Below are 20,391 nucleotides of genomic sequence, written 5' to 3'. Positions count from 1 at the left end.
AGTGTGCCGCGACCTACACACACGTCCAACTCCGAACCCGACCCATGGAGAAAAGTAGCAGACAAGTTGAACAGCTTTCGATCCAACCCCCCTTCCTTTGGTTACCCTGGTCAAGAAGCATCTCTCTTATTTCACGCAAAGGCTCGCATCTCGTATCGGTGCTTTCTTTTGTCGGATCGAAAGCAAGGGCACAGCACAGCAAGTGTCTTCCATCATGCTGCTCTCACGCTCGTCGGCACCGGCCGCGGCTGCACGTGTGGCTCTGCGAACCGTCTCCCCAGCTTCCCGGGCCCTCTCCACCCTGTCGATGACGTCCGGAACGGCTTCACTGTACTCGAGGCAGCAGCATCAGCCGAAGGTTGCTGGTACTTCCACTTCGTGGTCTCACTCACTCCTCCGACCCGTTGCGCTCTTCCATGTGTCTGCCTACGCACGCGAAGTCGTCAAGGTACCGCAGATGGCAGAGTCAATCACCGAGGGTACGCTTAAGCAGTGGATCAAGAAGAAAGGCGACCATGTGAAAGAAGGCGAAGAGATTGCAACCATCGAGACGGATAAGGTATGCATACTGACACAAGGACATCGTGCCCGAGCCAAACGCAGGTACTGACAGAGCTGGCGCTTGGCTTTAGATTGATGTCTCTGTTAATGCACCTGTCACAGGCACAATTACCGAGACGAAGGCTGCAGAAGAGGACACTGTGACTGTTGGCCAAGACCTCTGCAACATCGAGCCTGGAGAGGCGCCTGCAGAGAGTGCGTCTTCAGGCAACGGCGCAGCCAAGGCGAACGAGCAGGAGGCGGCGCCGAAACAAGAGGAGCAGAAGAAGGAGCAAGTAAAGCAGCAGCAGACACAGCAGGCTGAGAAAAAGCAGGGCGAAGAGTTGAAGAAGTCAGAGAGCAAGCCTGCGCCATCGACATCAGTCGGCTCAAGTGCGAGCGCCAGCGAGGGCGAGTCATCGAAGCCCGTTGCGGGCAGCCGCGGGGAGCGGCGCGTCAAGATGTCGCGCATGCGCATGCGCATTGCCGAACGCCTCAAGCAGTCTCAGAACACTGCCGCTTCGCTGACGACGTTCAACGAGATCGACATGTCGTCGCTGATCGCCTTCCGCGCGCGACACAAAGACGCCATCCTCAAGAACGAGGGCGTCAAGCTGGGCTTCATGTCGGCGTTCGCCAAGGCGTCTGCACTGGCGCTGCGGGACATTCCTGCCGCGAATGCGCGCATCGAGGGCGATGGGTTGGGCGACACGATCGTCTACAGCGAGTATGTTGACTTGAGTGTCGCCGTGTCGACCGAGAAGGGGCTTGTTACGCCCATTGTGCGCAACATCGAGGGCATGACTCTCATCGAGATCGAGCGAGAGATCGCCCGACTCGGCAAGAAGGCGCGCGACAATAAGCTCACGCTCGAGGACATGTCCGGCGGGACGTTCACCATCTCCAACGGCGGCGTCTTCGGCAGCCTGTTTGGCACGCCCATTCTCAACCTACCCGGCAGCGCCATCCTCGGCATGCACGCCGTTAAGGACAAGCCATGGGTTGTCAACGGCAAGGTGGAGATTCGCCCGATCATGGTCGTCGCGCTTACGTACGACCACAGGCTGCTTGATGGTGAGCCGCCGCGTGCTTTGGCCATCCTCATGCGAGCTTTGAGTTCGTTTATTGACGATGAGCTGGTCTCCTCCTTTCCTCATCCTTCCAATGCATGCAGGCCGCGAGGCTGTCACATTCCTCGTCAAGCTCAAGCAGTACCTAGAAGACATGCCGAGCATGCTGCTCTAATTGCTGAACATGATCTACCCAGGTGTATTCCAATAATGACAAAACAGCAATCCAAAGACCTTTGTCTCTCAATCGGTCACGAGTCGATACTGGCCACGCGGCCGTGTAGTCGGCCTTACATTCTTTCGCTGATGCTCAGCGCATGTCCTCGCTGACTTGTCCGCGCAGAGCAAGCTGGTCCCCCTGCAAAATACAGGTACATAGATTGACTCGCTTCAAGACGCATGGGTTCATGGCGGGCATACATGGAATGGAGCTTCGTAGGCGTGAGGCGTCGAACAGAAGCTTCGAGCTGGACGATGACCATTTCTGCACACCTGTTGCCCTGCGCGTCGTTGGCAAGAAGCATCCAAGACTCACCGGGGACTTCGGCCAACACATGTTGACTAGCCGGTGGGATAGGTGCACTTCCATCGCCGTCGCCGGTGAGGCTCAATACATTGGTTCGAAAGATATTCCGAGGGTATGATATAAGAGGCTCAGGGATGCCCTTTTCCTAACGCTATGTCGGGCCGCCCTGGACTTCATACAGGAGCATCCAAAGTGCGCCCTCCAGGCCGACAACGTCTGAGAGGATCTGGAGCACTGTTCACCCTATCATCTATGACGGACTGTTCCTGATTTACGAATTCCGTCATGAGAGAACGCGCGCTATGTATGGTGTATGCTGGTGGTCGCTGACACGTCGCTGTGGAGTCATTTATGAGTCAATGACGCTCAAGCTATTTCCGTGAGATGGTGTGGCATGTCCATTTTCAAGCATTTTGACTGGTGTGGTGCCAGGCCTGTTGTCGCGTGACGCACTGACGTGGAGCACGATGGCAGCACGTCACTCACTCACTCAAGCACCGCTCCTGCGCCTCACGATGTCCTCCCCCGCACGCAGCTGTAACTGGTTCCGCTTGCAGTGCCAACGACCTCTCCAAGCCCAAGGGGCAATGATAAAAGGCGTCGGGGGCCGGTCACATCCCCTTGACGCTCCTCTCATCAATGAGTACACCCCCAGTCGTACTGCCGTTGACAAGAGATCCGCCCAGCGCATTGTCCTGCATATAGGCCCCCGACAAACGACTAGCCAGTCAGTCAACGCAAGCCCATCAAGACGCGCAGCTAGGCATTGATCAAAACAAGCTCCATCGGGTCCCGCTCGTTCCCCCATCTCCGCTTGTAGCTGCAAGTCTCTAAGAATCTCAGCGAGAGAGAGACTGCGAATTACACAGACAACGACCATCTCACGATCACGATGGCATCTGCTCAACCGATCCGGATCCGCAGGGCGGAGAACGCACCCGGTGGCCTCACCGCTACGGCGGGTAGCGGCGCCGACGCTACAAGCTTGCATGCTACCACGCCGGGCGGTAGCCAATTCTTTGGCAAGACGCCAGGAGGGTGAGTTGGCCAGGTGAAATAGCAGCCACCGTATGCCGTTCTGACATGCTGGTTTCATTTGCACATACTTTGGCAGATCCCGCATAATCTACACACGCGAGCAGCTGCTCAACCTCGCCTCGTCTCCACTGGCGCAATCACCTCCTGCGCCAGAGAAGATCCATCGCTCCAAGATTGGCGGTGCGAACGGTACGCTGCCAGCGCTCATCAGTCGCTCGCCCGAGAAGCACCATATGGCTAGCTTTGGCGGCACGACAACGAGGGGTTTTGGCATCAGTCCTTCGGATAAGCGCAACAACAGTCGGTCAAGCAGCGGGGCAGCAGGCGCTGGGCAGACGGCATTTGGATCCGGGTCATTCGGCCGCACGCCGTCAGGAGGGATCATCTCTGGCGCACCGGGCGCAAGCGCAAGCGCTGGCGCTGCGCCAGCGACATCCCCTATCTCCTTCCAACGCAAACCATCGCAGTCACTCGCTCACTCATCTTCCGGAGGCAGCGGCGGTAACGCAGAGGGAAGTGCTGGCGTAGCTTCCCCGACCTTCAGCAGAAGCCCTGGAAATGCTTTCAACTTTTCTGCGCCTGTTCGTTCGGTCATGACGCCTGCCGCTGCTTCCGCTGGTGGCACGGCTCCTCCTGGGCTTAGCGGACCGTCTTCATCGTCTCCCGCGAACACGAGGCCGGCGGACGTGGACATCCATCGCAAGATGTCCGGACTTGCGCTCGGCCGTCCCTCTGGCGCGTGAGCGGCGGCCGCCCCTTTCGCTGGTGATGAATGTACAGGATGAATTTGATAAAGCGGTAACAACGACAAGATAATTACTTTTTCAAGCACTCGACGATGTACAACGATCTGTGATGGCATTCGAGAATGGTGAACGGATGTGAGAGGCGGGGGAGGTTCAATGAAGACCAACTGAGTGTTAATCAATGCATTCAAAGCAATGTAAGCCAAAGTAAATAAAGTCCAATACGAAGCAAATGACAAGGTGTCGATTGTGTAGTGGTAAAGGGAGGAATCGCCGACGTCGTCACTGTCTTGTCGCTTGTGCAGACCAACTGAGCCGAATAAACGCAAGCTCGTTCGCTATCTGAGGCCCACGAAGCTGCGATGGCAGCAGAGCGCGGCCAATTCGGCCGTGGTACCTCCGTCCCTGCGCCTGTAAGTCCTCCAAGTCGCGCTTCCGCTGCCATCGAAGATACATTTGCACGAGGTACCAACGATGCAGCGCAGCGCGGCCCCATCCATGCGGCCGCCCGTCGTCACGTTCAGACAACCATTTGGCGGTAAAGAATCATGTTCCTCAGCTTCACCACAGGCAGGGTGGCTACGAATGGACTATGGAGTTGCTTTGCATTTTCGATGGCGAGCACACAACTATGGAGTCGCGGTGCTTTCGCCTTGGTCTGGAGCTAAGCAGCAAGTATAGCGACAGGAGAACCAATTTTAACCGCAGAAAAGTTACTATCGACTAAGGTTGAGTATCGTGATTTCATTTTCATATGAGCTGGCAGATGAGGTCGCTACCGCCGTCAAAAAAGGAACAGGAGAGAGCATCCACTATGCGTGCATTTGTCTCCTAACGTGCTCCTTTGCTTGCCGCAGCCTCCAAAAGGGGGCCGAGTTCTCCACAGTTGAAACACGTCCGCTAACGTTGTTGGTCGCAAGTCGCAACTTGCGCCGCTTGCGCTGTATGCCAACCCTCGGCAGCGACAAGCAGGAGCGTATTTGAAAGAACAGGGCCTAAACGCACATAAGCCAAGCCAGCGTGGACCTAAGGAAGGAGTCGCCATGGATCAAACTGAAGGCACTCAAGTGGATACGTTCGCATACACGAGCCCGCAGCTGGATCCTTCATTGCTGGAGGCCGTAGCCAGTCCCAGCTGCGCTCATCGACGACAGAGGCAGCAGCTGCAGCCGAGCCTGCCGTTGCATCGGACGCAAGTGCAGGCACCTCGCCTTCACGGACTGCTTCTTCTTCATCGGCAGTGCAGCAGCTGCTGGTACTTCACCCTCACATGTCCTTTTCTCCGAAGCAGTAGTGAATGACCGGAAGCAAGTCAGATTTTTCGGGCAATGCAAGACTCCGCTCTATAGCATGCCTCAGTACGCAAAGAATATGGAATCATCAACTGTTACGAGATTCAGCTTCGAGAACGGTGATTTTCAAGTGTCGACTCGGAAGGAGAAGAGCCGTGATTTTTGCCACCAACTCCTGTTGCGCATATCCAGTTACTCAACGCATGTGGATTATACGTCGTCAGTTCTCGCCTCTCTCAGGCACATTAAAGCATGAAGGTGACTCAGGAAGGCGCTTTGCCGGAAATCACCAAGGATAAGGAACGAACGATCATTGAACAAGTTATCACACGACTTGAGCGTGCGATTACATTGGCCCAGGTACTTCGAGTCGCCAATTGTACTTGTTCTCCAATGTGCATGAATCATTGAGCTTATCAACAGTACTTTGGTAACTGAAGCTAAAGTGCAGGCTCTTCCTCCTTCTCCGTTTTCGCATTCCGTCCAGATCAAATTTGCGGTTCCACACCGTCTGAAATAGCGCCGTATCGCAACTTTCCGTCAGGCTTCTGGGATTGCAATTTCGCATGACACAGCGTCTAGATTATGCTACAGTAAAGTTGAGTGCATCCACGATCCCCCATTGTCTAACCTTCCAGGTCAAAGCTCAGTCCCTTCCCGCTCTTTTTCTTCTCGTTTTTAGCAGCTCTGTTCTTTCTCTGCCTTTCGTCCTCCTTTGCCTTCCGCTTCTTCTCCTTTTCGCTTATCTGTTCGTCTTCTCGCTGTCGCTTTTTTGCAAAGATGAGGTCTTTGGCCTCACCCATCCCGTTTTGATAGTTGGCAACGTGCATCTTGGCGCTGCTGATGCCTGTCTGTGCTTGCGTTTCTGAGGACGCAGAAGTATGTGAGATAGCTGTGGAGTCGTCGACTGGGGCTCGCCGCTTTGATCCGGTAATACCGGAGCCAGGCTGTGAAATTTTGGCGCCAACAGCAACCGAAGAGTTTGACACATTTGAGCCCATCGACGGCGGGTGGCAGTCTGCAATTTCCAGCTTCATTTCAGACTTTATCGTTACACGTTCATGAAGCCAGATAAGCGCACCTTTTGCAGCCTGCTTGACTTCATCGGCTGTCAAGTGCCTTCCATCCTTGAGAACGACGATTTGAGCTCCGTCCCATTCATCCCCACTAATCTCCCCTTGGTCATTCTCTGGCCCTCCTGGTCGCACCGGTATCATGGGTCGATCCGGGTCGAGGGAGAGAAGCTCATCCAGCTCATCGCCACCACGGCTAGCCTTTGATCCAGACCCTTGCGACCCATGTACTTGGGAGTGCAACGACTGGAGGAATTTGGGCACCGGAGGGCCCGAAAACTGGAGAGAGCGAGCCGCTCGGGCGTTCATCTTAGGAGAACCTTTGCACTCGCCGAGCATTGTGAAGGGCGTATCTCAGCCGTGGCGGATGCAGCAGAGCTTCACGGCACGGCGTTCCGGCTTTTTGAGCATGGGCGACGACAATTGAGGACCGATGTATCGACTCTCCTGCTGTAGGATGTACAGTTAGGTGACAGCAATAAGCGAGTGGAGAGCGTGATGGGAGAGCGGGGTCATTACATAAAAAAGTTACACTCTCGGCACGCTGTTTCGGGGATTTCTCCGATCACAGACGAAAGCTTACTGAGAGGTGATTCTCATCAGCAAATGTCTCTGATATCGTTAGATAGAGAACACGTCAGAAACACCACGCTAGCTTGCAGCGGCAGTAATTGAGGCAGAGAAGCGCTTACAATTCGCAACAGAGTCAACAATGCAAGCGCAAAGGGCTCAACAGAAAGGATACTCATATCAGAAGGGAGTAGTGCACCCAGCGCGAGGCGACAAGCTTCACGTGGACTTCGAGTAACGATTGGATGCATTGAATGGACCTTAATCGGCAAAAGCGGATCCGGAAAGGCGATGAAGCGACCAAATTCTCCACAAAAAATAGCTGTAATATAATTAAATCACCGAGCATCATAGAATCAATAGGGTATACCACCGATCAAATTATAACATCATAAATCATGGCATTTGAATATTGAATATTGATTAAATACTATTGAAATTTTGAAGTACGATATGCAAGGATCATTCGAAAGACCCATCATCCAACACACATGTTGCGCTTTCCAAAGCTCACCAAGTCCACCTCCTGAACCCGATCTTACGCCTGAGTTCGCAGATGGGCAGTTCTACCATAGACGTGCTGTGCATCAATCAATTATACTTCTATAGCAACTGGAATTCACCGGGATCCAGGCCCGAGAATGAGGAATGCGAAGAAGTTGTTCTCGGCGTTGCCTTTTGTCACCCAAGGTGCGCTTACAAGGCCCACGACAATCCATCCATGGCTCGACCCTATCGTCTTTCCAACTCTCCTCATCGTAATTCTGTTGTCTCTGGTTCGTAGATCGGCGAATCGTCGCGCGAAGAGCTCTGGCTCAGCGCATGGGTACATCTTTCAAGCCGATGTCCACCATGCACGCTTCTTGCCGATCCAATCTCGACATCAATTCCGGTACACAACGCTATACTACGCTGTGGAATTGACTGCGTTAGAGACCGGCCGCATAGATGGAAGGCTCGCCTTCTCATGGAGAGGGATGCTTAATCAAGGCAGAGATGGCCGTCGACTCAGCAGTAAGAGAACGATCACTGCAATCAAGCCGGCGAATTATCTTCGACTCAACTTCCCTGATCTCGTTGCATCGCGCCCGTCAGCAACGAGAGCAGACCGGATACGGACAGTTGAGTCCTCCATACTGCTCAAGTTAGCGTATGAATTGCGAGATCAAGGCTTCTTGCCAATCGGGCCACAAGATGAAGATGCTCCACTAGACTCGTGGCGAGAGCACATTGGCCAAGTCTGGGCTGTGACCATGCCCAGCTACTTTGGCTTCAACGGAATCAACCCACTGACTGTATACTACATGTACAGACCAACACCCGGGTCATCTGCGGAGCGCGGTTCACTCTGGCTCGTTGTGTTAGAAGTGCACAACACATTTTCCGAACGACACGTCTACATCCTGCAAACCGGTGCCAAGGAAGATCCGCAGAATCAGCTGCGAATAGGCTATGATCATCAGTGGACTTTTCCTCGTTCATTCCATGTCAGTCCATTCAATGATCGTGGTGGTTACTACAGACTTTTTATACGCGACTTGTTTCGAGGTGGCCCGCACATCGGACCTGATTTGGATATCCGATTGCTCCTCTTGATCCGTCCTGAAGGCGAATCTACAGGAACAAACTCGGCTGCCGGACCTGCGTCGTTACGGAAAAAGCTCCTTGCCACGCTCGCCTGCCATCCCAACACTTCTGGTGGCGCTGAGCCGCTTTGCACGACCAATCTGCTCTTTGCGTTGGCCAAGCAGCCGTTCTCCCTCTTCCTCACCTTCCCACGAATTTTGTACGAAGCAGGGAAGTTGCATTTCCGTTATCGCCTCGATGCGTTCGGCCGTCCAGATATGCAAGAGCCGCTCTCTGCATCGTCGGCAGCGCCTCGCGCGACGGAGTGGAACGGCGTGGGATGGCCACCATCACTCAACCCTGTCGAGCAACACCGCGGCGCTGTGGCATCCAATATCCGCACGGAGACGCTCAAAGGCGGCATCCTCTGGCCCGAAGCCTCGGGCGCTGAAAAGGCGTGCAAAGCTCGTGTTTTGGCATTCGTGCAAAAACGCGTTCAACTCGACCCCTCTCTCTCGATTCGAGTTGTTAGCGCCGACCCGAGCGAGCCTCCAATATTAGTAGCGGGCAGCAGCAGCACAGCAGAGAGGGAAGATCAACTCACCATCTCCATTCGCTCATTTGCGTTCTACACGGATATGCTTCTATGGCCTGATGCGGAGACAGCGCTGCTTGTCGGCTCGATCACAGCGCGACGCTGGGGCGTGAACGATCAAGGAGCCTTCAAGCGCTTTTTTAGGTCGCTCACACCCGGTGGCGCCCTCTCTGCTGCCGCTGCGGGACAAACCAAGGCAAGCGCATCTCAGCGCGTCAGACAGCGTTTCTGGAAGTGGGCGCTTGGCTGTGCTAACCATCTCAGTGAACGCCAGCGCGCTGCATTTGAAGCGCGTGTCCAGCAAAACAAGCAGCATTGGTCTGACAGTACGACACAGTCAATGGGAGCAGATCCAGACACCGATACACAGTTTCCAGATCCAAGCGATTCCACGCTCAGTTGGACGCTGTGGCAGATTATGTTAGCTAGTAAAGCAGAGAAATGGGTGTTTGAGAAGGTCGGCGCGCGGTACGTCCTCGGAACCGAGCCTTGGCTGGAGCTGGGGAGGGCTCTGCTACTGCAGTCGGAGTCGCAAGGGGAAGGGAAGGGTGTGGGGCCATTGTGCGGGTCTGACAGCGACGTGCCCTTGCAGCCTGCTGCGTCACTCAGCGAACAGGCACCGCACAGTTTTCCATGTACAGATGTCTTGTTTGCGTCCACGAAGGCAATGAGTTAATCTGACATGGATTTCCCTAGCACCCTGCGCGTCTGTTCCTCCCACTTGTGCAACCAATCGCGCATCTCTTCCCTGCTCATGCCATCGCAATCGACATATTCGCCGCCATATAACTTGGTGGCCTGCATCTCGGCGAGTCGGCAGGCGTACGGCGCAAGCATGGCGGATGTACATGTGAGACGCGATGGTGCGCGCGCGTAGGTTGGGATGTAAGCATTTCGTGTCAAGCGGACGGCACGCGTGCGGACGATCTGGTTCACCGCCGTCGCTGCCGTCATTACGTCTACCGTCTGCGCTGGACGCTCATGAACATCGCGATCGCGCCCATGGTCGGGATGAAGGTCCGCAGTGGTGGGGCGAAAGAATGTCGACGAATAAACAAATTGACGCTTACATATTTCGGACTGGGTAGTTCTAGCAGCTGAAGAACCATCAATAGTTGCAGAAACAGATGGCACTTGAGTCTCCCCTTGCATTTGCCCAGGCGGCAGTGCATTAATTAGCTCGTCCTCGCTCTCGATCCGCATGCCTTGTTCTTCCTCCGTTTGATTGTCCTGTTCCCGTTGCAATTCGCGCTCTTCTTCCGAGTCAGAAGTAGCGACAAAAGGAGCTCCGGGCATCGAATTCGATAATTTCGTGTTTCCGTTCATTTGCGACGAAACGGGTGAGAATCTTGCCATCGATAACTGGGACGCCGAAGCTTGCTGCATTGAAGAGCGAGCGCTTGGTCTCTTGTTCATGGCCGCCTTGAAAGCAAGATGCCCTTCTTCGGCCTGAGATAGTCTGCGTTTCTTGGCAGGCGGTGCAGATCGATTGGCCACGGAGGATGGCTGACTCTGTTTGCCTTTAGAAGACGTGGAAGGGGAGACCGAAGAAGTCGAGACATGGGCTGCAGCAGAATAGCCAGACGCTCCGGTGGACACGGTTCGCAGGAAATTCTTGTTCATTACCTGCATCGCCTTGGCAGATATCGATTGTGAGTCTGCAGTATTGCTATGCATCGGTTGGCTGCTTGTCGGATTTATAGCTGTGCTTGCTGACAATCCTGGCGCCAGCAGCGCTTCTGAAGCGGATGAGAGACGCGATGATGCTCGCGTCTTTGCAGCCGGCCCAATGGAAGGCGCCATTGAGAATCGCTCTTGAGGTGCACTTTTTGTTCTTGATATCTGTCGCGTTGCTGCTACCGATGCTGTTGTTGACGAATGCAGCGCAGGACCGGCAGCAGCATTGCTGCTTATCTCGGCAACCGGTGGCATATGACCCTGGGCAGCAAGTTGGTGCACCTGTTTGACAGCTGCAATGAACGCATCTTTCTTGAGAGAAGCGAGCGGCCGTATGCGGTCGAAGAACACGTTGTGTGCCACCTTGTCTTCTGGATCGAGGCTGTCGCAAGGTGAAAAGGACGGCAGGACATGTCAGCGACATATAATCCTTGCACGGTGTAAGTCCCACAGTATTGCCCGTATCGATTGCATGCGCACCTCACAAAAGCGGCATATGCACAAACGTGTAGCGTCGCTGCCCCTATCCGCTCGCTCTCTTTCTTGAACGTACCCTCGCGTACAGCGCGCTGGACGAGCGAGTGGTACCATCTGGCACGATCGATCAGTCGCTCAATGGACGCCTTCACAGCGTTACTGCGGCGGCCAGGACCGCCCACTGCGGGGTGCTGGGAGGCAATTGTGCGGAGAAGAGCCAAGTCTGCCATATTGAGCACGTGTGTTCGACGACCTCTTCGATGACGCTCGTTGCTCTATCGAGCTGTACAAGCCCTAAGATGAGGTGCCGATAACTGGGCTCTGCAACTTACCAGTACATCTCGCTTTTGGGTTCGCGTCCCACACTGTCAGGCCATTCCGCTGCGAGTTGTGTGAATAGCATTCGGTGCAACTCGATTCATAAACAAATCACGCCAATACATAAATCACTTTCAGGTATGTGGTGCAGAGCGCCGAGGCGTGTGGGAGGGTTTTAGGCAAGCCACCAAATTCCATTTCACAGCTTCAAGAATACCAATAACCGCTGAGTACAACAAGAGGAACACGGCACGGGGCATTTCAGTGCAGTGCAGCGCAGTGGGGCAAGATCAGACAACAGGCAACGCGTACGGCGCCAAGTTTCCGCCAATCTTATCTGTGACCTTGGTGTTGTTTGCGCTCGTTGTGCGGTGGAACGTGTATCCTTTCGAGTCAGAGTAAGAGCTGGAGAATTTAGGAGATTGGGATGGGTCAGCCACTTGTGACCTGTCACGATGCGCGAATGTTAACTAGCGCTGCTCGGCCCGTCGCGACTCACTACCTCTCTGACGTCATGCCGAATCCACTGGTAATCGAACCGTTCTGAATGGTAGATGCTGCTTGCGCGGTCTGATACATGTGGATCGTCGTCTCGCTGGGTAGCCAGTAGTTGAGTGCCTGGGGTGACAAATTCGTCAGCGCCTCGTACCGATGGTCGACGCTTGTGTTGAGCGTGCTGCTATCCACTACCAGCGAGACGTCCAGCAGAAAGTCGAATTCGCAAGCCAGGAACGGGCGGCCGCCGTGCGTGCTGCGCGACTTTCCCGAGGACGTCTGGTTGATGACCTGCAATGTGGGCCCCGATGAGTCGAAGTTCGAGTAGCTGTACTCCTGTTTCCAGCTGACGTGCATCGGATCGTTCTGATGGCTCTTGCTGGGACGCGAGACGTTGGCTTCGATCAGGATCGTGCGAGGGCGGACGATGCGCACTTCGGCGGTCAAGCTGCCATCCTTGTCAAGGTCACCTTGCACTTTTCCGGCGGTGCGGAATGCTGCAGCGGGCAGTGCGAAGGGCTGGATGCCATACCGTGTGATCTCTCCCGTCGTCGGCTCGTCGCTGGTCGGGTCGATGTGCACCTGCACGTTCCCGCTGAGGAACCAACTAGCGTTAATCGTCCCGTTCTTCTCGGCGCTGACTACACGTAGCCGGAAGGTGTGGTCATTGCCGTCGCTGAGCGAGCCGAGGAAAGGAGTGATGTCAACTAGGTACGTTGGCTGGTCCCATGCGCCGAACGACGCTTCCGGGCGCCACATCAGCGGGTTGATGCCACCAGTGAAAATGGTGGCATAAGGCAGAGCGATTCCCGCGAGCTTGTCGTCAATCAGCAGCTGCACCTCTCTGAACGGTCCGCGCGGGTAGAGGCCCAAATTATGCGCCGTCACAGAAGGAACCTCTTTGTAAACCTCGTCCGGGATGGACGTGTACCAGAACTCCTCGGCGGCGGTGCCGGATGCGTAGATCTCCACGATGGCGGAAAGCGCGTTGCGTGGAAAGTTGGACACGATCGTCAGACCCGATGCGGACGGCGAGCTGTTGTCGTCGACGGAGGCGCCGCCAAAGGAGAATAGGGAGTTACCGTTTGACTGCCGAGTCGAGAGCGGGATCAAGACATCGGCCGTGCGGTCTTTGAGGAAAGGCGAGGAATGGAGATGAGCTTCAAAAGTCGCGCTAATACTGCTGTTGGTGATGCTGCCAGAAAACGGGACTTGAGCCGCGGGCTTGTGGCCTTGCGCACGCTTCCGCATCGTCGAGCGATGGGCAATCACATGCTGTGCTGCAGAATCTGGGCCCGCCAAGACGACTTGCTTGGGGTGATTGGGTAGGTAGACGCTGAGAGACAGCGTAACTACAGGGAAGAGTAATGGAAATGAGCGCGATCGAAAGCTGGACACGCGCAAAGAGTCAAGTACTCATACGCACTGTCTAAGATCCCGGTGTACGTGCTATCGACAATGTTCGGATAATCGAAGACCATCTTTCCATCTTTACTCAAGAAGGGCCAGTACTTACTGACGTCCTTTCTGGTCGACCAGACAATCCCGTATGACGTCGGCTCGGGGTTATCCGTGCGCCATAGCTCCAGGCCGTACCCATCGTGCTCGTTTCCGAGCCACACCGTACCGAGGCGGTCGAACTGACGGCCTTTGGAGGTGCCGTTCTGCTCGAGCACGATTGAGACCCACTCGTTTGGGTCCGAGCAACCGACAGGCAGGAGCGAAGGAGAGTACGAGAAGACGGAAGGGTCTCCATAGCTGCACGTCAGAGTTCAGGAAAGTTCAAGGACGTGCAACTGGTCAGATTTATGGCGCCTGTTGCAACGCAAACGCTTCACCTACCTGTTTGCAAAAGCACGGCTGATCAACTGGATCTTGCACTCCTTAAGGTGCTGCCTGCGCGAATCGACGCGTGGTGGGACATTGACCTCAAAGTTCCTCAGAGGAACTGTAGGAGCGGCAGCATCGGCGGCGACTGCAGGCGAGACGCCACCTGTCTGCGATTGACCCGCGCTGCTGTGATCGCCCACGAGGGGCGAGGCAGCCCTCAGGGGGAGGCCAAAGCGGGTATGAGGGGCTGTATTGCTTTGCAGCGCAGGGGCACGTGCGCTGGCGGCCACCGCTGCAAATTGTGCGACGCAAAGGATGGCAGCTGAGAGGGCAAAGAGAGGCTTCAAGAAAGGGGTTGGGGCGATGGGGAGCATATTCGCAGCACAGTAAAGAGAGCTAGAAAGCGAACAAGCGGCAATAGCCTCGTGTCGGGGGTGGCGGATGTCAGTGGTTGGGCGGCGGGGCAGGATGGGGGCAGAACAGGTGGCAGGAGTACGATGCAAGCTGAGAGAAGCGGGGTTTGTCACCCACCGGCCTGAAGGCTTCAGGGGCGGAGGGATGGCCGGTCATATTGGTCCATTAGGAGGCACAGGGGGTATCTGGGTATCTCTTTTGTATGACGATCCATATGTTCATACATAGAGCTATGCTACGTAGGGGTTAATCAAACTCACGATTACTCTGTCGCACGAGATTGACCGATCATACGACGCGGCGCATAATGTCCACGAGAGCACCAGGCAGGCACAGGGAAGCGCACGGAGGAGAGTCTAGGGTTACATAGTACAAAACTATTGACCCGGTTGCAGATCCGTTCTGGCGAGCACCCACCGCAATGCATTTCAGGACTACTCCAGAACACATGGCACGGGCCCAGATTTGGATCCAAGTAGTACTTATTGCATGTTCTCGTATGCATTGCGCCGTTGCGCATCGATTGTGCAAGCAAGAATCAAAACCATCAAGACGATGTTTGGGATTGTGATGATGAAAGAGGCTCTGTGCTTTACCCGGCAGATGGAACCTGGACATAGGTGGCGAGGACACGGGACACAGGTGCTGGCCCAGAATATGTGGGATAATGGGGTGGCTTGCTAACCAGAAACTGGGGGCATTCATTTTCGGATAAGGATGAGGAAGTGGGTGGTAGGGCGTGGCAAATAAATTCTTTGTCGTCCATATTTGGCGTATATCTCTGCACAACACTCCTGTTTGCACGAGCATGTGCAGATGTTCTGCAGCGCACGGCCTCCTGTATACTCACTTTGTCAAGACGCATAACGAACCCACCACTCGGACCAGAATGCGCTCTCTCTCATGAGTTTCTATGATTCCCCTTCGTCCTGATCTTGTCGCTTATAGTGATGTATTGTGCTTTCAAGGAGCAGAACGGCAGATATGCTCTGCATAAAGCTGTTTGCACTGCCACCAGCGGCAGCGCGCATCTGACTGCACTCCTTCAGCTACGCCCCTTATGAGTGCGCGCGTGAGGTCCGTGACGCGTGAAACTCAACAGGACTCAACCTTTGAGCGACAGACTGGGCACGTTGGTGACTTTCGGTTTGTTTTCGGTTTAGACGCCGACGTTCGAGACCTTTGGCGGTGGGGGAGAGGTGGTGTCGACGTCATTTGCTAGGGGATCAAAGACACTGGTGCAATGCTGCCAGAAGCAACAATCAGCCTGACTTTTGATGAAAGCTTTGAGTTCTTGGCACCCATATTACGACCACCACCTCTGTGGCAAGGTAGTCAATTGGTGTTGAAGCTTGCTAGCACCCACAACTGTTACTGAAGACGAGCTTGACTTGCGTATTGTGACGCATCCTCCTTGAAAACTGCCACATGCACGATTAGAGAAAGCAAACAGGCAAGCTACCACTCTCCGGGTTTCGACTCCGTGTCAAACCGGTGGAAAGCACTAGAGACCAAGAGACGCACCACTTTGTCGATAGACACCTCGGGGCGAAATAACACAGCGATTCTACCAGCCTTCGCTATTTCTGCCGACATGGTCGGCATCACATCCTTCGCCACGGGCCGTGTGAAGAAGATAGTCAGCGAACATGCAAAGCAGTACGAGCCACAGGTACGCAGCATGGCTCCCAAGCCTTTTTCTGTCATTGCATAGATGGCTGCAGCTGAGAAGCCACTGCGCGCGGTCTCCTTTATCGTGCGCTGTGCAGGACCCATACTACTATGAAGTGATAGACCCAATCACCAACAAAGTCAAGCGCCGCAAGCGCCCGCCCCCGCCTGGCTTGACCAAGAAACAGGCCAAGTTGCTGCGCAAGATCGCGCGGCGCGCGCACTACCTCGACAAAGGGTTTTACATGTGCATCCATCCGAGCAAAAAGATGAGCATTGTGGCTGAGATGACAGGCTCACATATCCTCTCTTCTCCGGGTTTGCTTGCTCAGCTGCGGTCTTAGGTTCGGTTGGACATTCATCCTAGGCTTAGTGCCAGGTGTCGGCGATGTCGCGGACGCGGTGCTCAACTACTCGCTCGTCGTCAAGCCTCTGCGCAAGCAAGACGAGATCCCTGACTGGCTCATCACGAACATGCTAATCAATAATGCCGTCTCCGCCGGCATCGGTATCATCCCTCTCGTTGGCGATGTGATGCTCGCGGTATGGAAGGCCAACTCGCGCAACGCCAAGCTGCTCGAGGAGTATTACCGCGTGCTCGGCGAGGAGCAGATGAACAAGGGCCTGCCAGACCTCACGCCGAACCTCGATGTCACGCACCCGGCGCAGAGCAGGGCGAGGGAGCTGGTCTATGACAGCAACGTTGGTGCCGGCACGGGTGCGGGTCCGGGTGCTGGCGCGAACTCGACAGGAGTCTCTGGCACAGGCAGTGTCCGATCGGCAGCTTCTAAGCAGCCGCTGTCATGAACTCTTCTCTGAGAATTATCTTCGACATCACCTTTGTATTTAACGCCGTCAAGCGCACATCGATGGGCCATATGCTCTACAGCATCGGAGCCTGGCAGTTCGCTCTAATTTCCTACATACTGTACACCCTAATGGAATTACCCACGAGAAAGTTAATGAAGCCCAGTCAACCAGCGCAATACGTGCACATGCCGTAAAATAACGCGGCAAGGAACGGTATCATGACAAGAGCTGCAAGCGCAATAACATGAATGAGAATGTCAGTCCATAAGTCCTTTGATGCCATTTGAGACGACCTTTCCCTTTGCCTTTCTCCGTGTCACTTACAGCAAGCAAGACAATGGCAATGACGACACCGACGATCAGCAGCAGACACGCTGCTCGTCGTCCGGCTTTGCGCTGATATTCGTGGGCGCTGACCAGCTCTCTATCTGCGCCTGCCGTATTTGTCGCGATGGAGGTGATATTGTATTCGATGTTGTCTGTCGGTGGGCATGTGGTTCAAATGGGTCATGTCAGTCAATCGTTCAGAGGCAGAATGCGCCCCTGTAAGTATGTGCAGGCCCTGCACTCACCAATCATCCCGCCCTGTTCCTGCACAATATGCCCGAGATCGCGGAAGATCTCGTTGAGCTCGTGAATGCCCGATTCGATCTCCTCGATCTCTGCCTCTCGCTCGGCGATAAGCGTTTCCTGGAACTCCAGCTCCGACTGACTCGGCCCCTTGGGCTTTTGTACTAGTACCTGTGCCTGTTCCTCGCCGCTTCCGTTGCCTTGGACCTGCTGCGCTTGCGATCCGCCCAGATCGACCAGCTGCGCTTCCTCAGACTCAAGCGCTCTGCAATGGGATCAGCATGGTGCCAGCCTGATCAGCTATCACCGCGGGAGAACAAGTTGCAATACTGCACCGGGACGGACTCACGCTTTATTGGAAGTACCCTTGCTTCTCCCCAGGCTCCTCTGCGCAGCAGCACTTCCTGCTGCACCTTTCGCAGCTGCCTCCCGCCTTGCCCCCTCGAGTGCATCGCGATTCCGCTCGGCGCTTAGCCGCTGCGCGCTCTGGAAGCCCTTGAGAGCCAGCTCGAAGTCGCTTTGTAGTTTTGCGACGGCGAGCTTCGTCTTATGATTTGCGCCCGATGATGGGGCTGTGAATCGCGATAGCGACTTGACGTCCCCAGTCGAGTCTTTGACGAGTGACCGAGTCGTTTCGTTAAGGTCGTGGCTGCGGAGGCAGCGTTGCATTCATGTCAGCTCGCTTTGAAAGATTCCAAACAATCGTAAAGCGCAATTGGAGGCCCACACTCTCTGCGCCCAGTCCAGCTGCCCCTTTCCCTGCACGTCGGAGTTACCCCGTTTGCTAAGCTGGACTAATTTCTCGATGGCCGCGACATTGCTGTTGATCTTGAAGATCTGGATGCCAATCCGATCCGCGAGCTTCTTGAACTCCTGGTCGTCCTCTGACGGCGCAGAGGGAGGCGCGTGATATAGCGGCAACGTCGAACCGCCTGATACTTTGGTGCCCAGCGTTCGTGCTGGAGCAGGAGCTGTGGATGCTGGCGTCGGCCGCGAGGACGAGCCGCGCTCGAGATCTTGGAAAGACATGGCAGGCGGCTCAGTTTGAATGGAGCGAACACGCCCACCGCTATGCGCTCAAACACGCAATGAGATCTTCCTGTTGCTTAGATTGGTGAGCCATAATGGTGTCGACCACGAATACCTCCATGAGATAGGAGCAAGTGGTGCGTGGCGCTCCAGCGCGAAACACTGTGCCTTTCGGCCGGACAGCAGCCACGAGTTTGCGACACTCTCACCGTGTGCCGCTTTTGATGTCGTGTTTAGCTCTAGCATATGACGCTGACGTTCCCAAAGCACCTCATCGTAATGTATCATGTAAACCGAAGGCAAAGCCGGTAGCTCCCTTCTCAACAATTCATGTTCACACTGGATTAGACGTTGATCTAACGCTGCGCTTCACACCCTTGAGCCTGCTCGAACCGCGCCACCCCCGGCAAGATGATGCGGACCTCATATCACCCCACACCCTCGTCCGTCCGAGACCGCACGACAGAGTTCAAGTCGATAATCGAGTCAATACGCTTGCGCAATGGGGGGCCAGCAGGCTCAACAGGACCCGCAACATCTGCGCGGCACAGGCTCCTGGAACAGCCGGGCGAAAGCTCGGCATCCGCGGCGGCAGGGCAAGGGGCCAGCAAGAAGAAGGCGGCAAAGGGGGAATTCGCGCAGCGAGCGCAGGCAATCGCTAGCGATATCGCGAGCACGACTGAGAAACTTGGGAAGTTGGCGCAGCGTAAGTTGCTCGCATGGCGTTGATAAGTGATACAGAGGGGCTAAGATGGTGGTCCTGGCTTCATCCTTGACGCTAAACAGTCGCTCGACGAAAGACGCTCTTTGACGACCGGCCGGTCGAAATATCCGAGCTGACCTACATCATCAAGCATGACATTGCCGCCATCAATAAGCAGCTTGCGGATCTGCAGTCTTACAACAAGGCGCAAGGAAAAGGGAAAGGTGGAAAAGGGACGGAGAAGGTCGATACACATCGAGGCAATGTGGTCACACTGCTGCAGACCAAGCTCGCAGAAGCGACTACCAGCTTCCAAGATATCCTTGAAGTTCGCACGCAGGTGAGGCTTGCGATCTCCTGGCACATGACTCTTTGGGCTGCTCCTGACAAAGAGCTGTGCACAGAATATGAAAGCATCGAAAGACCGGACAGACCAGTTCATGTTCGGCGGCGCCGCGCCCGCAATGCCCCCAGGCGAGAATTCAGGTGAGTTTTCCGTCTCAAGGGCAGGCCCTGTATCCTTTCTGGTACTCTCAGATCACTGAGAGCCTGACGGTCTGACGTTCGCCTAGTCCTTCGCTCCCGCAAACCTGGCGCCCCTGCTCCTTTCGTACCGGACACACCTGGCTCCACAACTTACGGCGGTGCGCCCACGCCTCCCTCGCGTTTAGATTCGCCGCTGTACAAGCCGAACCGCACCGCTGCTGCTGCACACAGGCAACTGCCTGGATATGATATGGGCGGAGGTGGTGCTGCTGGCGTTGCGAGGGGGGAGGAGATGGGCATGGGCAAGGCTGGCGCGCCAGCAGGCGCTGATGTCGAGTTCCTGGCGTTGGACATGGGCAGCTCCTCCCTTGGAGCGGGAGGGCATGCCAATGGCGGGCAATATATGCAAATGCAACTAATGGAACATCAGGTAAGCCTCCCAGAATACAAGCCCATCTTCTCAATGCTCACTTCCATGAGCTCTTCACTCAGGACAATTACATGCAACAACGATCAACAGCGATTGAGTCGATCGAGTCGACCATCTCCGAGCTCGGGTCCATATTTTCACAACTCGCTCACATGGTCGCAGAACAGCGCGAGACGGTGCAACGAATCGACGAGAACGTATACGACGTTGTCGACAATGTCTCCGGGGCACAGAGAGAATTGCTCAAGTACTACAACAGTGTCAGCTCGAACCGATGGCTCATGCTCAAAGTTTTCGGCGTGAGTGTGGCTCCCTTCGATCGCGCTTCTTGACTCCTCGCGGACGACTGACAGTCGAGCTTCGTGTTCTTCAGGTGCTCATCATATTCTTCCTCATTTTCATTCTTGTATCGTAGATTCACCTACCTGCGTGAAATGCAAATTCATACAAAGGCACCTGTTCCAC

At 55.1% G+C, this 20,391-nt stretch overlaps 9 protein-coding genes across 9 annotated transcripts; 5 read left to right on the top strand and 4 right to left on the bottom strand.

The window, feature by feature from the left end:
* Positions 1–307: 307 nt before the first annotated feature.
* Positions 308–1,785, top strand: K437DRAFT_226436 (dihydrolipoamide succinyltransferase; the record flags this gene model as incomplete). The annotated part of the gene is made up of 3 exons (XM_013386466.1): positions 308–559; positions 633–1,614; positions 1,715–1,785. 3 exons carry the CDS (start codon positions 308–310, stop codon positions 1,783–1,785), a joined length of 1,305 nt encoding a protein of 434 aa, XP_013241920.1.
* A 943-nt stretch (positions 1,786–2,728) lies between these two features.
* Positions 2,729–4,167, top strand: K437DRAFT_258073 (uncharacterized protein). The gene is made up of 2 exons (XM_013386465.1): positions 2,729–3,174; positions 3,251–4,167. The coding sequence occupies exons 1-2, from the start codon at positions 3,029–3,031 to the stop codon at positions 3,915–3,917; spliced, it is 813 nt and encodes a 270-aa protein (XP_013241919.1). The 5' UTR covers positions 2,729–3,028; the 3' UTR covers positions 3,918–4,167.
* Positions 4,168–5,760: 1,593 nt separating this feature from the next.
* K437DRAFT_295473 (uncharacterized protein) lies at positions 5,761–7,049 on the bottom strand. Its single transcript, XM_013386464.1, has 3 exons — positions 6,978–7,049; positions 6,294–6,897; positions 5,761–6,230 (listed from the first exon to the last, which is right to left on the bottom strand). The coding sequence occupies exons 2-3, from the start codon at positions 6,622–6,624 to the stop codon at positions 5,839–5,841; spliced, it is 723 nt and encodes a 240-aa protein (XP_013241918.1). The 5' UTR covers positions 6,625–6,897; positions 6,978–7,049; the 3' UTR covers positions 5,761–5,838.
* Positions 7,050–7,496: 447 nt separating this feature from the next.
* On the top strand, positions 7,497–10,084 carry K437DRAFT_249268 (uncharacterized protein; the record flags this gene model as incomplete). Its single annotated transcript, XM_013386463.1, has 2 exons — positions 7,497–9,334; positions 9,416–10,084. 2 exons carry the CDS (start codon positions 7,497–7,499, stop codon positions 9,690–9,692), a joined length of 2,115 nt encoding a protein of 704 aa, XP_013241917.1. The 3' UTR covers positions 9,693–10,084.
* Positions 10,085–11,604: 1,520 nt separating this feature from the next.
* K437DRAFT_249267 (uncharacterized protein) lies at positions 11,605–14,417 on the bottom strand. Its single transcript, XM_013386462.1, has 4 exons — positions 13,826–14,417; positions 13,410–13,741; positions 11,988–13,335; positions 11,605–11,893 (listed from the first exon to the last, which is right to left on the bottom strand). The coding sequence occupies exons 1-4, from the start codon at positions 14,185–14,187 to the stop codon at positions 11,779–11,781; spliced, it is 2,157 nt and encodes a 718-aa protein (XP_013241916.1). The 5' UTR covers positions 14,188–14,417; the 3' UTR covers positions 11,605–11,778.
* Positions 14,418–14,471: 54 nt separating this feature from the next.
* On the bottom strand, positions 14,472–15,162 carry K437DRAFT_168500 (uncharacterized protein). The gene has a single exon (XM_013386461.1). It carries the CDS (start codon positions 15,035–15,037, stop codon positions 14,516–14,518), a length of 522 nt encoding a protein of 173 aa, XP_013241915.1. The 5' UTR covers positions 15,038–15,162; the 3' UTR covers positions 14,472–14,515.
* A 695-nt stretch (positions 15,163–15,857) lies between these two features.
* On the top strand, positions 15,858–16,624 carry K437DRAFT_212853 (uncharacterized protein; the record flags this gene model as incomplete). The annotated part of the gene is made up of 3 exons (XM_013386460.1): positions 15,858–15,899; positions 15,997–16,145; positions 16,231–16,624. Coding segments are annotated over 3 exons (585 nt in total), but the record flags the coding sequence as incomplete, so codon positions are not given.
* Positions 16,625–16,733: 109 nt separating this feature from the next.
* Positions 16,734–18,568, bottom strand: K437DRAFT_258064 (t-SNARE). Its single transcript, XM_013386459.1, has 5 exons — positions 18,006–18,568; positions 17,628–17,927; positions 17,281–17,543; positions 17,033–17,187; positions 16,734–16,936 (listed from the first exon to the last, which is right to left on the bottom strand). The coding sequence occupies exons 1-5, from the start codon at positions 18,305–18,307 to the stop codon at positions 16,925–16,927; spliced, it is 1,032 nt and encodes a 343-aa protein (XP_013241913.1). The 5' UTR covers positions 18,308–18,568; the 3' UTR covers positions 16,734–16,924.
* A 14-nt stretch (positions 18,569–18,582) lies between these two features.
* Positions 18,583–20,378, top strand: K437DRAFT_258063 (t-SNARE). The gene is made up of 6 exons (XM_013386458.1): positions 18,583–19,013; positions 19,094–19,350; positions 19,415–19,496; positions 19,583–19,926; positions 19,989–20,225; positions 20,300–20,378. Exons 1-6 carry the CDS (start codon positions 18,719–18,721, stop codon positions 20,339–20,341), a joined length of 1,257 nt encoding a protein of 418 aa, XP_013241912.1. The 5' UTR covers positions 18,583–18,718; the 3' UTR covers positions 20,342–20,378.
* Positions 20,379–20,391: the final 13 nt, after the last annotated feature.

This window comes from Tilletiaria anomala, assembly GCF_000711695.1.
Source record: "Tilletiaria anomala UBC 951 chromosome Unknown K437scaffold_74, whole genome shotgun sequence".
In the NCBI taxonomy this organism is placed as follows: domain Eukaryota; kingdom Fungi; phylum Basidiomycota; class Exobasidiomycetes; order Georgefischeriales; family Tilletiariaceae; genus Tilletiaria; species Tilletiaria anomala.
This window is presented reverse-complemented; position numbering and strand designations above follow the sequence as displayed.

What these genes read in the sequence shown, in the direction of transcription:
- K437DRAFT_295473 (XM_013386464.1), bottom strand. Translation starts at nt 6,624, where the DNA reads ATGCTCGGCGAGTGCAAAGGTTCTCCTAAGATGAACGCCCGAGCGGCT. An exon ending in AGTCAAGCAGGCTGCAAAAG is followed by an intron (nt 6,231 to 6,293) that starts GTGCGCTTATCT and finishes TGGAAATTGCAG; the next exon opens with ACTGCCACCCGCCGTCGATG.
- K437DRAFT_168500 (XM_013386461.1), bottom strand. Translation starts at nt 15,037, where the DNA reads ATGCTCGTGCAAACAGGAGTGTTGTGCAGAGATATACGCCAAATATGG.
- K437DRAFT_258073 (XM_013386465.1), top strand. Translation starts at nt 3,029, where the DNA reads ATGGCATCTGCTCAACCGATCCGGATCCGCAGGGCGGAGAACGCACCC. An exon ending in TTTGGCAAGACGCCAGGAGG is followed by an intron (nt 3,175 to 3,250) that starts GTGAGTTGGCCA and finishes ATACTTTGGCAG; the next exon opens with ATCCCGCATAATCTACACAC.
- K437DRAFT_249267 (XM_013386462.1), bottom strand. Translation starts at nt 14,187, where the DNA reads ATGCTCCCCATCGCCCCAACCCCTTTCTTGAAGCCTCTCTTTGCCCTC. An exon ending in AGCCGTGCTTTTGCAAACAG is followed by an intron (nt 13,742 to 13,825) that starts GTAGGTGAAGCG and finishes TCTGACGTGCAG; the next exon opens with CTATGGAGACCCTTCCGTCT. An exon ending in GTACACCGGGATCTTAGACA is followed by an intron (nt 13,336 to 13,409) that starts GTGCGTATGAGT and finishes TCTTCCCTGTAG; the next exon opens with TTACGCTGTCTCTCAGCGTC.
- K437DRAFT_258063 (XM_013386458.1), top strand. Translation starts at nt 18,719, where the DNA reads ATGATGCGGACCTCATATCACCCCACACCCTCGTCCGTCCGAGACCGC. An exon ending in TCCTTGAAGTTCGCACGCAG is followed by an intron (nt 19,351 to 19,414) that starts GTGAGGCTTGCG and finishes AGCTGTGCACAG; the next exon opens with AATATGAAAGCATCGAAAGA. An exon ending in TCATGCTCAAAGTTTTCGGC is followed by an intron (nt 20,226 to 20,299) that starts GTGAGTGTGGCT and finishes CGTGTTCTTCAG; the next exon opens with GTGCTCATCATATTCTTCCT.
- K437DRAFT_258064 (XM_013386459.1), bottom strand. Translation starts at nt 18,307, where the DNA reads ATGTCTTTCCAAGATCTCGAGCGCGGCTCGTCCTCGCGGCCGACGCCA. An exon ending in CTGGACTGGGCGCAGAGAGT is followed by an intron (nt 17,928 to 18,005) that starts GTGGGCCTCCAA and finishes CTGCCTCCGCAG; the next exon opens with CCACGACCTTAACGAAACGA. An exon ending in GGAACAGGGCGGGATGATTG is followed by an intron (nt 17,188 to 17,280) that starts GTGAGTGCAGGG and finishes GCCCACCGACAG; the next exon opens with ACAACATCGAATACAATATC.